Consider the following 13,781-nt stretch of genomic DNA (forward strand, 5'->3'; position numbering starts at 1 on the left):
AGTGGTGTGTGTGTGTGTGGTTTGTGTGTGTGTTGTGTGTGTGTGTTGTGTGAGTGTGTTGTGAGTGTGTGTGTGTCTAGTGTGTGAGTGTGTGTGTGTGTTGTGTGTGTGTTATGTGTGAGTGTGTGTGTGTCTGTGTGTGAGTGTGTGTGTCTGTGTGTGTGTCTGTGTGTGTGTGTGTCTGTGTCTGTGTGTCTGTGTGTGTGTCTGTCTGTGTGTGTCTGTGTGTGTGTGTCTGTGTGAGTGTGTGTGTGGTGGTGTGGGAGTGTGTGTATGTGGTGTGTGTCTGTGTGTGTGAGTGTGTGTGTGTGTCTGTGTGAGTGTGTGTGTGTCTGTGTGGTGTGTGTGTCTGTGTGTGTGTGTGATGCTGTGTGTGTCTGTGTGTGTGTGTGTGTGTCTGTCCGTGGTGTGGTGTGCTGTGTGTGTAGTGTGTCTGTGTGTGTGTGTGAGTGGTGTGTGTCTGTGTGTGTGTGAGTGTGTGTCTGTGTGTGTGTGTCTGTGTGTGTGTGAGTGTGTGTGTGTGTCTGTGTGAGTGTGTGTGTCTGTGTGTGTGTGTGTGTGTGTGTGTGAGTGTGTGTGTCTGTCTGTGTGTGTGTGTGTGTGTGTGTCTGTGTGTGTGTGGTGTGTGTGTGTGTGTGGTCTGTGTCTGTGTGTGTGTGTGTCTGTGTGTGTGTGTGAGTGTGTGTGTCTGTCTGGTGTGTCGTGTGTGTGTGTCTGTGTGTGTGTGTCTCTGTGTGGTGTGTGTGTGTGTCTGTCTGTGTGTGTCTGTGTGTGTGTGTGTGTGTGTGTGTGTGTGTCTGTGTGTGTGTGTCTGTCTGTGTGTGTGTGTGTTGTGTGTGTGTGTGTGTGTGTGTGTCTGTGTGTGTGTGAGTGTGTCTGTGTGGTGTGTGTGTCTGTGTGTGTGTGTGTGTGTCTGTGTGTGTGTGTGTGTGTCTGTGTGTGTGTGTCTGTGTGGTGTGTGTGTGTCTGTGTGTGAGTGTGTGTGTGTGTGTTTGTGTGTCTGTGTGAGTGTGTGTGTGTGTGTTGTGTGTGTGAGTGTGTGTGTGTGTGTGTGTGTGTGTCAGTGTGTGTGTCTGTGTGTGTGTGTCTGTGTGTCAGATGATGCCGGTGTGACTGCCGTGGAATCAGAGATCAGACTGAGGGGTGAAAGAGGAAGTGGTTTCAGAGTTTCTCCTGAACTCTGTTAGCATCAATAGAAAGAAGAAGCTGAGTTTACTTCATGGAGCCGGGTCATGCTGAGGCTGCAGCACTGAGCCTCAAACACCACAGACTGATGTAGCGATGGTCCATTCAATGGAAAATAATGAAGTAAAGACAGGAGGAAGCTGTGGGCTTCCTCACACGGTGACCAGGCTTGAAGTGTCGCGGCGCCTGTGTGGGAGTGGAGCGTGTCTGAACCTCAGCTCTTCCAGGTGCTCGCCTGTCATCACTTCACTCATTAATGACTCTATGACATTAATGAAGGTCAAATTATGATGTGTAGATGATGAGCTGCAGCGCCCCCTCTGTGTGAGGGGGAGGATGGGGGCTACAGCCTGTGGATGTTTCCACTGGTGACTTGTTGTCTGTCTGTGGTCAGAAACCACAGTGAAGCTGTTCAGGAAGTGAGAACATTAGAACACGAAGCTTTGATCGACTCTGTGAGGAGCAGCTCCGTTTGTGTTCACTCTGTTTAACAGCTGAGACTAAAGTGATGAGAGTGTTTCTACTGTAAATAACAAATAGCTTTTAGACCTTTAGATATTTTTAATGATTAATTAATCCTTCATCAAAAATGTTTTCACAGCTTTTAAAACTCTAAGATATGAATATAAAGAGCCTTTGTTCTGTAGGAGTGTTCCTGATGCTAGCTGACCTGCTAACAAACCTGTGTGTAAACAACCGATGCTAAACCAGCTAGCCGAAGTTAGAAAGTCAATACAGTGTGGCTCAGTTACTGCTAGCTTAGCAAATTCACAAGCAAAGCACTGTTAGCACATAACAGCGAAATATCTCCTGCTGCTGGATGCTAAATAAGTTAGCATGTTAATGACCAGCTAATGTTACCGTTAACAACAGCAAAGTGAGTGCAGTTCACTGACTGTCCACCGGAGTCACTGTTTCACAGGTCATATGACTCTTATGTTCAGTCCTGACAGGCTGTGGACCAGGAAGTCCTCACTCATAAGATCACAGCAGGTACCATCCACCTGTCCAGGGGTCCCTCAGCATGGAGACAACATGGCTGCAGGCAGCTGAGCTTTGTAGTAAATACACTCAGAGCGAGGAGGTCTGGTGGGGGGCAGCTGGATCTCCTCATACTGAAACACAGCACAGGTTCTAGTGAGAGCTGGCAGCTAACAGCACACAGCAGAAACTAGCAAAACCTTTAGCATCAGCAGCTATATGAAGTAGCATTCACAGCAATAAAACATGTAGCAAAAGTAGCCCAACATGGCAGCAGTGTTAGCATTAGCAGTGGCTCGTGGTGACTGGAGAACACAGGTCAAAAGAAAAATCCAAGATGGCTGCTCCACACTCGACCGCTTATTAGGACTTACGTCATAATATTAAGAGCAGCTTTAAAAAAAGGGCGTTAGCATTAGCATTAGCCTGTAAACAGATGGTCTGAGTACCTGCACCGTGTCCACAGTCTTTGGGATCTCACAGGGGAACGCTGGCTGACGGTCCTGCTGCTGGAGGCTGCTTCTCCTCTTCACACAGCACAGAGCACAGATCAGACCTGTCAATCAAACAGAGCATCACACCTGTCAATCAAACAGAGCATCAGACCTGTCAATCAAACAGAACATCACACCTGTCAATCAAACAGAGCATCAGACCTGTCAATCAAACAGCATCACACCTGTCAATCAAACAGAGGATCAAACAGAGCATCATGTGACCAAACAGCAGCTGAGGTGTGTTTTAGATGAACCAATACCCAGCTAGCATCGTATAATACCACTGTGTGCCACACGGTGTGACAGTGAGTGGATGTGGCTCCACACTGACCTGTGACAGCACACATGAGGGCGGCGTTCAGACTGAGGGAGCCGTACAGGAAGAGCTCGGTTGTACTGGTCTGTGCTGCTGAATTGTTGGATGACCTGTCCCCTGTCAGAAGAGATCGGGTTCAGAGAGATGAAATCATTACTGATGTCAGAGACGTGACACGCTCAGACACAGACGATGATGGCGGCATTTTGATGTGGTCACTTCAGAACAGGAACTCATTTTACAACATGTGACAAACGGAAGCTGTAAATACACCACACTGACCATGACTCATCCACCGACAGACACTCTGAGGTCTGAACAGGGTTAAAGTCAAGAACCGAGGTCTTACCTGAGGTCTTAACTGAGGTCTTGCCTAAAGTCAGGTTGAAGGAGTCCACAAAGTGAAGTCCACTCTGGTTCCTCCTCCCACAGGAGTACAGCCTGCTGTCCTCTGCTGTCAGGTCTTTAACCACAAGTCTGTTTGACTCCATCAAATATTTGGACTCAAAGTCAGGAGAGCAGAAAGTTGAATATGTTGGAGTAAAAGTTCTGCCGATGCCTGCTCTGAACCCTCTGTAGACCTCCATGAACCAGTGGATGTTGGTCTCATTCTGCAGGGAGGAGCAGGTGAGGGTGAGGTTTCCTCCCTCCTCCCCTCTGACCTCCGTCACCCTCTGAGCGTCGGCCCGGATCAGAACCAGCAGCAGGATCATCCAGAGGAGATCCATGATGGTGTGAGAGCAGAGCAGCTCTGACAGAGAGCAGAGACACACTTCCTGTTTCAGACGCTGATCGAGACGTGAGATGAAAAAAACCCACAGGGAGGAAGTGAAAGTCATTCACCTCCAACTTGAGTTGTGATTCCACTGCAGAAAATATAAATATAAGAAGGAACACAGACATTAATGATACTGAATCCCATGAAAGGAACATCATAATCTCAGATTAGCAGTAATAAACTGTATTTTGTGGTACAGACAGAGAATCCAGCAGTTTCAATGTTAAAATTCCTCATGGTGGCGCCATCTAGTGGCAGAAAGTTACTGAAACAAACAAGTTAGAATTCTGTTCATTGTTTTATTTCAGATTAAAAGCTTTGGACTCGAAATACACTTCAACAGCAGATTAAATGCAGACTAACTTCAATAACTTCCAATTAAAAACCAGTAAATGAACATTAACCCTTTCATCAACTGTTTTATAAAAGATGACAATTGAAAATGACTGACAGCTACAGAGGTTATACAGCGCTTCAATGTCTTCAATGTTTCATTTTTCTGTGAAGTTAAATAAATGTCACTTTTGTTGTCATCACTACACCGAGCTGTGTGGACACTCATTCTTAAAACACAGACTACAGCTTCCCTTCATTGGTTCTTCTGATACATACAAATAAATACATTATCCTGACTAACTTCTTGTTATTCTGAATAACAGAAGTCAATCAGCAGACAGTCCTTCTCTAACAGCGCCCTCTGCTGGGTGATTTATATCTGTCTGGTAAACAGCTGAGCAGGACAAAGGTTGGATTAGTGCAGTAAAAGTCAAGGTGCAGTCATGCTTATAACATAAACTAGGGCTGGGCAATTAACCAAGAGTTCCAAATATATCGAAACCGACATTTAGACCCTCTAACAGACGTAATTTAACTCGTGACGATTAATTCAGTCATTACTTTTCTGTGATATCCCCTTGCTGTAGAAATCAATAACAGTGCTTTGTAGAGCTTGGTACATATCCAGAGAACAGAGAAATCTGTTAGTGTTCCAGAGGTGGCAAGAACGAAAACAAACTTTTCATACTTTACGAGAAACGTGTGTGTAGACCTCACACAGCTCTCCCACTGCAGCACGCAGCACATGTCATGCACACACACAGGTTCAGACGCTGCTGAACGTCGGCAGAAGCAGCAGTTTAGGAGAACATTTGAAGCGGAGATATTTCGGAAACAAGCAAAACCGAGAAATCCCAAATAGCAGCAACATCTTCCTCCTAAACTGCTGCTTGAGCCGTTCAGCAGTGTCACACGTTTCTAGTGAATTATGAAAAGTCCGGGCCAAAATGAATTTTGTTTTTTTCTTGCCACCTCAGAACCACCAGTAGATTTCTCTGTTCTAGTGGAGTATGTAACAAGTTTAAGTCACGTGACTGGCTCTCTTTATCTAGTCTGCGTTCACTCAAAGTGAAGCCATAATCGAGGAAAAAGTTTCAATGATCGTGATATTGATTTTCAGTTGCACCCTTGCAGTTCACCCTGCAGCCTGTAGGGGCTGTCAGTGGGGAAAAGCTGTAATGGGACAGGAGTTCAGACTGGACCACATGGATGAGAGGACTGATCCACCGTATGCATCAGAGGATCTGCATCCCTGTGAGATGTGTGTGTCTTTATCCTCTGCAGACAATGATGCTCATGTGTGTCCAGAACCCTCTGTGAGACAAGACGCTTCCGTCTCCTGTGGAGACTGGAGTCAAACTTTAGGACTCTCAGTCACGTCTTCTCCTTCATGTCCTACAGGTGTCCACATAGACATACTGTCCATGCTGTAAATGTGCAGTACATTTAAAGAAATGCAGGGGGCAGTGTTACTCACCGTTGACTGTCAGTGTGATGTCCCTCTGGAAGTCATCTGGTATATGGCACTCATATGGTCCACTGTCCTCCATAGTGAGGTCCTTCATGGTGATGGAGAAGTTCCCCTTGTGGTACTCTTTGGGGAAGCTGGACACCCGACCTCTGAACCTCTCATTCTGTGTCTGTGTTTGTTCCACACCACCGATGATGTCAAGGACATTGCGGTCACCCTTGTCCCTCCAGAAGACGTTGGATGAAGAGTCACCTTCGGTGTAGACACACGGCAGGACCACCTCCTCGTTGACATGTCCTTCAACTTGGAGCTGGCAGACCACTGAGAGACAACAGGAAGTCAGAGACCATCAGTGTGCAGCATGACAGAGGAGCTCTGTGATGATGTCAATGTTTATGTTGCTATGGTAACACCTGCAGCTCTGTGTGCAGAATAACAGTTTGGTTTGAGTCAGACTGAACATGTGATGCATTCAAGGTCCATGGGAAAGTCCAAGCTGCTCTGATCTGCTGTAAAGTGTTTAATTAAAGATCCTGCAGTGTGTGTGAATCCAGTGGTCACATTCAGACTGTCAGTCAGCTGTCATTATTTATACCAGAGCACCCAGAGCAGTCAGACCAGTTGGAGCAGTCAGAGCAGTCAGACCAGTTGGAGCACCCAGAGCAGTCGGAGCAGCAGCAGCTCTGTCGTCACTCGTCTGCATGTGTTCACTGTTAGATCAGACTGAAGCAGAGAACAAAGACTCTGTACAGCCGCTCACTCTTAGATCGGCATCATGCAAATCTGTCAGAGTCCAAAGTCTGAACATCATGTGACCACAGCCGAGTCCTGACCGCTCACTTCCTGCTGTCAGAGTCAGGTGTGTGTGTGTCCTTCAGTGTGTGTTTGTGTTGGACTGACCTGAGCTCAGACTGCACAGCAGCAGCAGCCACACCCTGCACACACACAACAACACATTCAGTACTGTGACCTTCTTACAGTGTGCAGTCCACCTCTGTACAAGGCTCCCTGGGAGCACCAAAACCAGAAAGAGCAGGGACAGGCAGCCATCATCACCTTGTTAGAACAGCAGGTAACATCAGATCAGACTTTAACAGCAGGGCTAAAGCTAATCAATATCTATTATTACTATTATATATTGGATTTAATGAGTTTTTATTTTATTCATGATTCATCCACAGGTGACAGCTGGGGGTTTCCTGGTCATCTTTTCAAATTAAAAGTCTTACTTTGTAACACTAGCCGACACATAAAAACAAACTAAAATGACCCATTTAAAGAAATGTTTATTTCACTTCAGAAACGATGGGCGTCCTTCATCACAGCAGATACATATGTAGCTTTGTTTTCTGTCTGCTGAGCAGTTATTTTTGACAAATGTTCAATTTAGCAGAGTGCGGAGGTCCTGTGATGACATCATGGAAACCAATCGGACATATGCCACGCCACAACATCCAAACTGACATTAAACATTCAAAAATCCATGACTTCTTAAATGTATCACTTTACTGTCAAACATGCCCAACTAATTCTTTTGGCCTTAATGTCGACCCTTCAGTGAGTGTTGACTGTAGAGCTCCATGTTTCCTTCTTTGGATGGAGTCAGACACATCAATAAATAAATATTATCCTGACTGTGACTTATTATTTACAATAACAGAGTTACATCAGCAACATGTTAACATCCACCTCAAACACACAGTCCTGGCCCAACAGCGCCCCCTGTGGGTGTCAGGATGTCTTGTCGATTACGTTGTACAGAGCAGAACTAATGAATGCAGAGTTTAAATGCTGTAAAGGTCTAATTCAAGACTTCCTGTTTACATCCTGGAGTAAATATAGAACATGTACTGTTCTTCATGTGTGCATCATCTCTGCTGACACATGCTGAAATTAAACCTTTATTGTGAAAATGTAGGTTTTAAAGCTGCCTGGAATACTTCCTGTTTTACCTCACTGACCAGGATCTACTTTATACAGCGGAGGAGCACAGACAGAGGAGCAGAGAGCAGAGCCAGGTGGAGGGATGTGTTACTGCTGCACCGCCTGCAGGAGATGGAGGTGGTGTAGGTACAACACGAGGAGCTGCAACACAGAGATCAGAGGGGTCAGACTCATCTGGAAACAGGCAGGAGCTCCAGAGCTGAGACATGAAGGACATGTTGACCAGCTGCAGTTCACCCTGCAGCCTGTAGGGGCTGTCAGTGGGGAAAAGCTGTAATGGGACAGGAGTTCAGACTGGACCACATGGATGAGAGGACTGATCCACCGTATGCATCAGAGGATCTGCATCCCTGTGAGATGTGTGTGTCTTTATCCTCTGCAGACAATGATGCTCATGTGTGTCCAGAACCCTCTGTGAGACAAGACGCTTCCGTCTCCTGTGGAGACTGGAGTCAAACTTTAGGACTCTCAGTCACGTCTTCTCCTTCATGTCCTACAGGTGTCCACATAGACATACTGTCCATGCTGTAAATGTGCAGTACATTTAAAGAAATGCAGGGGGCAGTGTTACTCACCGTTGACTGTCAGTGTGATGTCCCTCTGGAAGTCATCTGGTATATGGCACTCATATGGTCCACTGTCCTCCATAGTGAGGTCCTTCATGGTGATGGAGAAGTTCCCCTTGTGGTACTCTGCGGGGAAGCTGGACACCCGACCTCTGAACCTCTCATTCTGTGTCTGTGTTTGTTCCACACCACCGATGATGTCAAGGACATTGCGGTCACCCTTGTCCCTCCAGAAGATGTTGGATGAAGAGTCACCATCGGTGTAGACACACGGCAGGACCACCTTCCCATTGACATGTCCTTCAACTTGGAGCTGGCAGACCACTGAGAGACAACAGGAAGTCAGAGACCATCAGTGTGCAGCATGACAGAGGAGCTCTGCGATGATGTCAATGTTTATGTTGCTATGGTAACACCTGCAGCTCTGTGTGCAGAATAACAGTTTGGTTTGAGTCAGACTGAACATGTGATGCATTCAAGGTCCATGGGAAAGTCCAAGCTGCTCTGATCTGCTGTGGTGAAGTGTTTAATTAAAGATCCTGCAGCGTTTGTGAATCCAGTGGTCACATTCAGACTGTCAGTCAGTCAGCTGTCATTATTTATACCAGAGCACCCAGAGCACCCAGAGCAGTCAGAGCAGTCAGACCAGTCAGAGCAGTCGGAGCAGTCAGAGCAGTCGGAGCAGCAGCAGCTCTGTCGTCACTCGTCTGCATGTGTTCACTGTTAGATCAGACTGAAGCAGAGAACAAAGACTCTGTACAGCCGCTCACTCTTAGATCGGCATCATGCAAATCTGTCAGAGTCCAAAGTCTGAACATCATGTGACCACAGCCGAGTCCTGACCGCTCACTTCCTGCTGTCAGAGTCAGGTGTGTGTGTGTCCTTCAGTGTGTGTTTGTGTTGGACTGACCTGAGTTCAGACTGCACAGCAGCAGCAGCCACACCCTGCACACACACAACAACACATTCAGTACTGTGACCTTCTTACAGTGTGCAGTCCACCTCTGAGGACTCGTCATTTGACCCGATCACCCGATCAGGATCAGGTCTGCTCAGCCCCTCTCATCATCACACACCATCACATCTTCTCATATGGTCCATGTTTGGAGCTGCTGTCACATGTTCAGACGAGCCCACACACAACAAGGTGTTTACACAACTTACATGATAAGACTGTTTGTGTTTGTGACACTTCCTGTCCCCACATGAAGACCTGGGACATGTCTCCTGATCTGATACTATCACAGACAGACCTGTCAGGACCAGCAGTCTTTAGAACCCTTACAATCTTCATCTTCATCTTCATCAGTGAGGTGTTCAGCCTCTGAGGCCTCTTATTCTGTCCTAAAGTCACTGAGGACACAAACATAACCCTGAGGAGGAGATCAGGTCTAAAACAAAGGAGTGAATGTCACTCATTGGACAGAAGGAGCTCATTTAAGGGTTAATGAGTAGAGCTGACATTAACTAGAAAAGGGCATTTCCTGAAGAATGTTTGATCGCTGCAGCTGAAGCGTTGCTTTGATGTGAAGGATTGATCTGAATTGCTGGAGAATCAGAGCAGTTCAGAGCTTTGTGCCTCTGTGTGTCAGCCTGTCACCATGGTAACAGCAGAGACCTCAAACCAGCCTGGCGTGCGGCAAAGATTCAGAATTTGAAAATTCAGAATACAAGTTTGATAGAGCAGCATCTCATTAACGTTTCAAGACTAAACTGGAGTCTGTAGCTTGAACTCTGTAGGAGCAGGTACATTTGGCAGGTGACCCTCGTTGAAGGGCTCTCAGAGACTCCCATGTTAAAAATGAAGCAGAAATTGCCTAATATTTGAAAAATTATAATTTTCTGAAAAATATTTGACAGCTGAATGGCTGAAATCGGTCAATGTATGCTGAGGATACGCTGCGCCAAAAAACGTACGGAAGAATAAAAAGAAGACTTCCTGATAAAGTGCTTTACAGGAAACAAAGGCTAACGGTTAGCCTTAGTTAGCTTTCCTAGCTAAAGTTAGTGACGCCGCGGGCCGCTTCCAGGAGCCCGGCTCGGGTCGTGGCCTCAAAGTGACACCGACCTGTCCAGGTGCTCCATGGGGTGTCCTCACAGGCTGCGGGTGTCTCTCAGACCTCAAAGTCAGGTTTTATCGAAGCTTCTTCAGCTAATCGTGGAAGCCCCGTCACGGTAGCTCATAGCGGGAAGTGACGTAGCGGAAACGTAGGGAAAAAGGGGCTCGCGCTCGGAGAGAAAATAGTTTTTTAGGATGAAAATAACTTTTTAAATTCAGAAAATGTGTTTTCAAACATCTATAATCTACTCCGGGGGTCTGCGCCATGTTTAGCTAACGTTCCGCCGCTTCAAACTCCAGCTACACCGAGTCCAGCCAGGGCTCAGGGGGACCGCTGGAGGGTCCACTGCGGTCCTCAGGTCACCTCCTGTCAGCTGCCCACTGCGCATGTGTGAAGAACAATAACACTCCCTCCTCTCTCTCCTCCTCCCTCCATGTAGTGACCATGGGAGGGCCTCTACTTCTCATGATGCATTGTGGGATACACTGAGGGCCTGTATGGGGTCTATCATTTCTCTGTGAGAACTCAGACAGCTCTACAACATGGAGGAGGCTCTGTACAGACTCTATAGGAGCATATGTAGTGATCAGAGACTTCAGACTCAGCCATGGTGAGGCGTGAGTTAGAGACAAAGGAGGTAAACAAAGAAGGAGCAGACCTGTAGAGTCCATCAGCAGCCGATCAGCCCGAGGTCCGGGTTCAGCCCGAGGTCCAGGATCAGCCCCCTTCAGTCTCTCGTGGATCACAGACAGCAGCTGGACCTATCAGACAGAGCAGCAACACATCATCACTCCTGTAGTGAAGACACCATCGTCCACACACACAGCTGAGAGGTCAGACACTGTATTAACCCTTTGTGTGGACCATGTGAGTTTAGAAGCTGCCAGCACCTTTGTTAACCCTGACTGATGGACGCGGCAGGAAGGACGTCCTGTAGTGGCGAGCAGCAAGAAGCGCTCTGTCTCTACATCCCTGTTTACTCACGGAGGATCACTGAGGATCACTGAGGCTTCTTCTACCTACACACACTGAGAGGGACTCTCTCACACACACAGACACACACAGACAGAGAGACACACAGACACACACACACAGGCTTCATTAAACACACAAAGCTGCAACTTCAACAAACAAACTCAGCAAAACAAAAGAAGTGAAAGTGAGGAAGAGGAAGCAGGACGAGATGAAGCAGCTCTGTGTGCAGACACACACACACACACACACACACAGACACACACACACAGACAGACACACACACAGACACACACACACACACACAGACAGACACACACAGACACACACACACACACACACAGACACACACACACACAGACACACAGACAGACACACAGACACACACACACAGACACACACAGACAGACACACACACACAGACACACACACACACACACACACACACACAGACAGACACACACACACAGACACACACACAGACACATACACACACACAGACACACACACACACACACACACACAGTGGACCAAAGGTCTCTGTGACAGTTTGACTGCAGCACACACACACTCAGGGGACAGAGACAGTCCAAGGGTCCAGACTGAACCATGTATCATTCACTACCCGCTGCGTCCTGCAGGGTCACGGGAGGCTGGAGCCAGAACTCCGGCTGAGAGGCGGGTCAGACCGGACCACAGAAAGTCACATACCTCAGTGCGACTCATCAGCGGCTCTCCGGTGTCTCCTGTTGTCCTCCTCCGGTCCTCATGTTGTCCCTGTCCCTCACAGCGGAGTCTGGCGCAGCCGCCGCCCGGGACATGGCGCGAGCCTCCGGGTTTGGACGCTCCTCCTCCTCATGCACGTGCCCACGCAGGTGTTTTTATTTTGAACGGAACTTGGAGCGTCAGAGCGCGTCACACGCAGCGCGTGCGTCCAAACCCAGGCTGCAGCAGGTGACCCGCCTGAGGAGCAGCACCCAGCGGGGGCTCGGACCTCGCAGCTCAGTCTGTCCTTCAGTCCCTGCGAGGCACTGTGGACGTCCACGCGTGACGCGGAACAGAGTTCACAGACCCGCCGACGGGAGGCCACGCCCTCACTTGAAGAACCAATCAGGATGCTTGTACACATTCTTTATTGATCCCGAGGGGAAAATCACAGGGGACACTTCACACAGTGTTTAACACATGTGTCTTGTGCAGCTTTTATTGAGCCACAGCGCCCCCTGCTGGATGCAAACAGCACTGTGACAGTACAGTCCTCTTTAACACAGGTTCATGTTTTACAGCAGCTGTTACAGAAGAACAGGTCTGTGCTAACAGTGCTAAAGCTAAAGCAGAGCTCTGTCAAGACAGAAACATTGAATAAAGTTTTTATGGAGGAATAAGAACCAACGGGACGTCTCCATCGCTCACTGCAGTGACGGGCCGAGTGAGGACCTCTGTGGGTCGGACTGGATCTGTTGGAACTGACACACACAATGCTGACAGTTAGCCACAGTGACAGCTCTAATGTTAGCATGCTAACAGGCTAGCACGATACCTCTTTGACCCACTAGAGGGCCTAGAGTCTGGCCTGGTGCTGCTGGTGTGTAGTACAGAACCCACCCTCCTGTCTGGTTGCAGCTAGCATGCTAACACTGACCCCGCTGCTGCACTGATGCGCCCCCTTCAGGTGTCGGCCATGTTTACCTGCACCGTCTGCAGCGTCTCTGAGTTCTCCCTGATGAAAGCTTGAAGGTCGTCCACCTGGTGGCGCTCTTCTTTCATACACACCAGAGAGACCACGAAACCTGCACACACACACACACACACACACACACACACACACACACACACACACAGTCAGTGTCCCAGCAGACCTCAGTGTGGACCAATGACACACTCACCAATGGCAGCCAGGGCGGCCATGATGGAGGATGAGACGTAGGTGAGGTCCTGCGGCGTCATGCAGGAGGGATGCTGCGAGTGGGCGGAGCCTCCTGTAAACATGGAGGTCAGCAGGTGAACAGAGAGCAGCAGACACTCAAAGTGATCAGCTGAGGTCTTACCTGAGGTCTTACCTGAGGTCTTGCCTAAAGTCAGGTTGAAGGAGTCCACAAAGTGAAGTCCACTCTGGTTCCTCCTCCCACAGGAGTACAGCCTGCTGTCCTCTGCTGTCAGGTCTTTAACCACAAGTCTGTTTGACTCCATCAAATATTTCGACTCAAAGTCTGGAGAGTAATAAGAAGACGAGTGTGGACCATAAGTTCTGCCGATGCCTGCTCTGAACCCTCTGTAGACCTCCATGAACCAGTATATATCTGTGATAGTTGGTGTGATGGAGCAGGTGAGGGTGAGGCTTCCTCCCTCCTCCCCTCTGACCTCCGTCACCCTCTGAGCGTCGGCCCGGATCAGAACCAGCAGCAGGATCATCCAGAGGAGATCCATGATGGTGTGAGAGCAGAGCAGCTCTGACAGAGAGCAGAGACACACTTCCTGTTTCAGACGCTGATCGAGAAAAAACCACAACCCACAACCACAGAGCGCGCTCACAGGAACAGGAAGTGAGTCCACTCAGCACCAGCGAGGGTGAGAGCAGCACGCTGCCAAAGTCCAGACAGAAATCACATAATATAATTAATCAAAAGAAACAGAATTCTATCATTCTGAGGTCATAAAGTCACAAAAATCTCTAC

General features: G+C 48.2%; 2 protein-coding genes across 6 annotated transcripts; both read right to left on the bottom strand.

Annotated features, from left to right (window-relative positions):
• Positions 1 to 1,733: 1,733 nt before the first annotated feature.
• On the bottom strand, positions 1,734 to 13,629 carry LOC114432045 (uncharacterized). Of its 4 annotated transcripts, none has more exons than XM_028399814.1 (7): positions 9,077 to 10,136; positions 6,465 to 6,556; positions 5,571 to 5,885; positions 3,329 to 3,845; positions 2,995 to 3,096; positions 2,616 to 2,722; positions 1,734 to 2,300 (listed from the first exon to the last, which is right to left on the bottom strand). In XM_028399814.1, the coding sequence occupies exons 4-7, from the start codon at positions 3,816 to 3,818 to the stop codon at positions 2,205 to 2,207; spliced, it is 795 nt and encodes a 264-aa protein (XP_028255615.1). In that variant the 5' UTR covers positions 3,819 to 3,845; positions 5,571 to 5,885; positions 6,465 to 6,556; positions 9,077 to 10,136; the 3' UTR covers positions 1,734 to 2,204. The 4 variants fall into 4 exon arrangements, with proteins under 4 accessions (XP_028255615.1, XP_028255616.1, XP_028255617.1 ...); XM_028399815.1 differs by having other exon boundaries at positions 3,329 to 3,730; positions 3,823 to 3,845; positions 5,571 to 6,556; XM_028399816.1 differs by lacking the exons at positions 3,329 to 3,845; positions 5,571 to 5,885; positions 6,465 to 6,556; positions 9,077 to 10,136 and adding an exon at positions 13,167 to 13,625 and having other exon boundaries at positions 2,995 to 3,072.
• LOC114432065 (matrix remodeling-associated protein 8-like) lies at positions 6,834 to 10,535 on the bottom strand. Of its 2 annotated transcripts, none has more exons than XM_028399846.1 (4): positions 10,143 to 10,535; positions 8,990 to 9,019; positions 8,084 to 8,403; positions 6,834 to 7,649 (listed from the first exon to the last, which is right to left on the bottom strand). In XM_028399846.1, exons 1-4 carry the CDS (start codon positions 10,157 to 10,159, stop codon positions 7,537 to 7,539), a joined length of 480 nt encoding a protein of 159 aa, XP_028255647.1. In that variant the 5' UTR covers positions 10,160 to 10,535; the 3' UTR covers positions 6,834 to 7,536. The 2 variants fall into 2 exon arrangements, with proteins under 2 accessions (XP_028255647.1, XP_028255646.1); XM_028399845.1 differs by having other exon boundaries at positions 8,084 to 8,398; positions 8,985 to 9,019; positions 10,143 to 10,533.
• Positions 13,630 to 13,781: the final 152 nt, after the last annotated feature.

The sequence above is a fragment of the Parambassis ranga genome, chromosome 2 (genome assembly GCF_900634625.1).
Source record: "Parambassis ranga chromosome 2, fParRan2.1, whole genome shotgun sequence".
NCBI lineage: Eukaryota > Metazoa > Chordata > Actinopteri > Ambassidae > Parambassis > Parambassis ranga.

Coding starts and splice junctions, on each gene's coding strand:
- LOC114432045 (XM_028399814.1), bottom strand. CDS start 3,818: ATGACTTTCACTTCCTCCCTGTGGGTTTTTTTCATCTCACGTCTCGAT. Junction 3,097..3,328: donor GACCTCAGTTAAGACCTCAG/GTAAGACCTCGG, acceptor CTCTTCTGACAG/GGGACAGGTCATCCAACAAT. Junction 2,301..2,615: donor AGACTGTGGACACGGTGCAG/GTACTCAGACCA, acceptor GCTGTGTTTCAG/TATGAGGAGATCCAGCTGCC.
- LOC114432065 (XM_028399846.1), bottom strand. Junction 8,404..8,989: donor CTGCTGCTGTGCAGTCTGAA/CTCAGGTCAGTC, acceptor TTCCTGTTGTCT/CTCAGTGGTCTGCCAGCTCC. Junction 7,650..8,083: donor CATCACACTGACAGTCAACG/GTGAGTAACACT, acceptor TCTGTGTTGCAG/CTCCTCGTGTTGTACCTACA.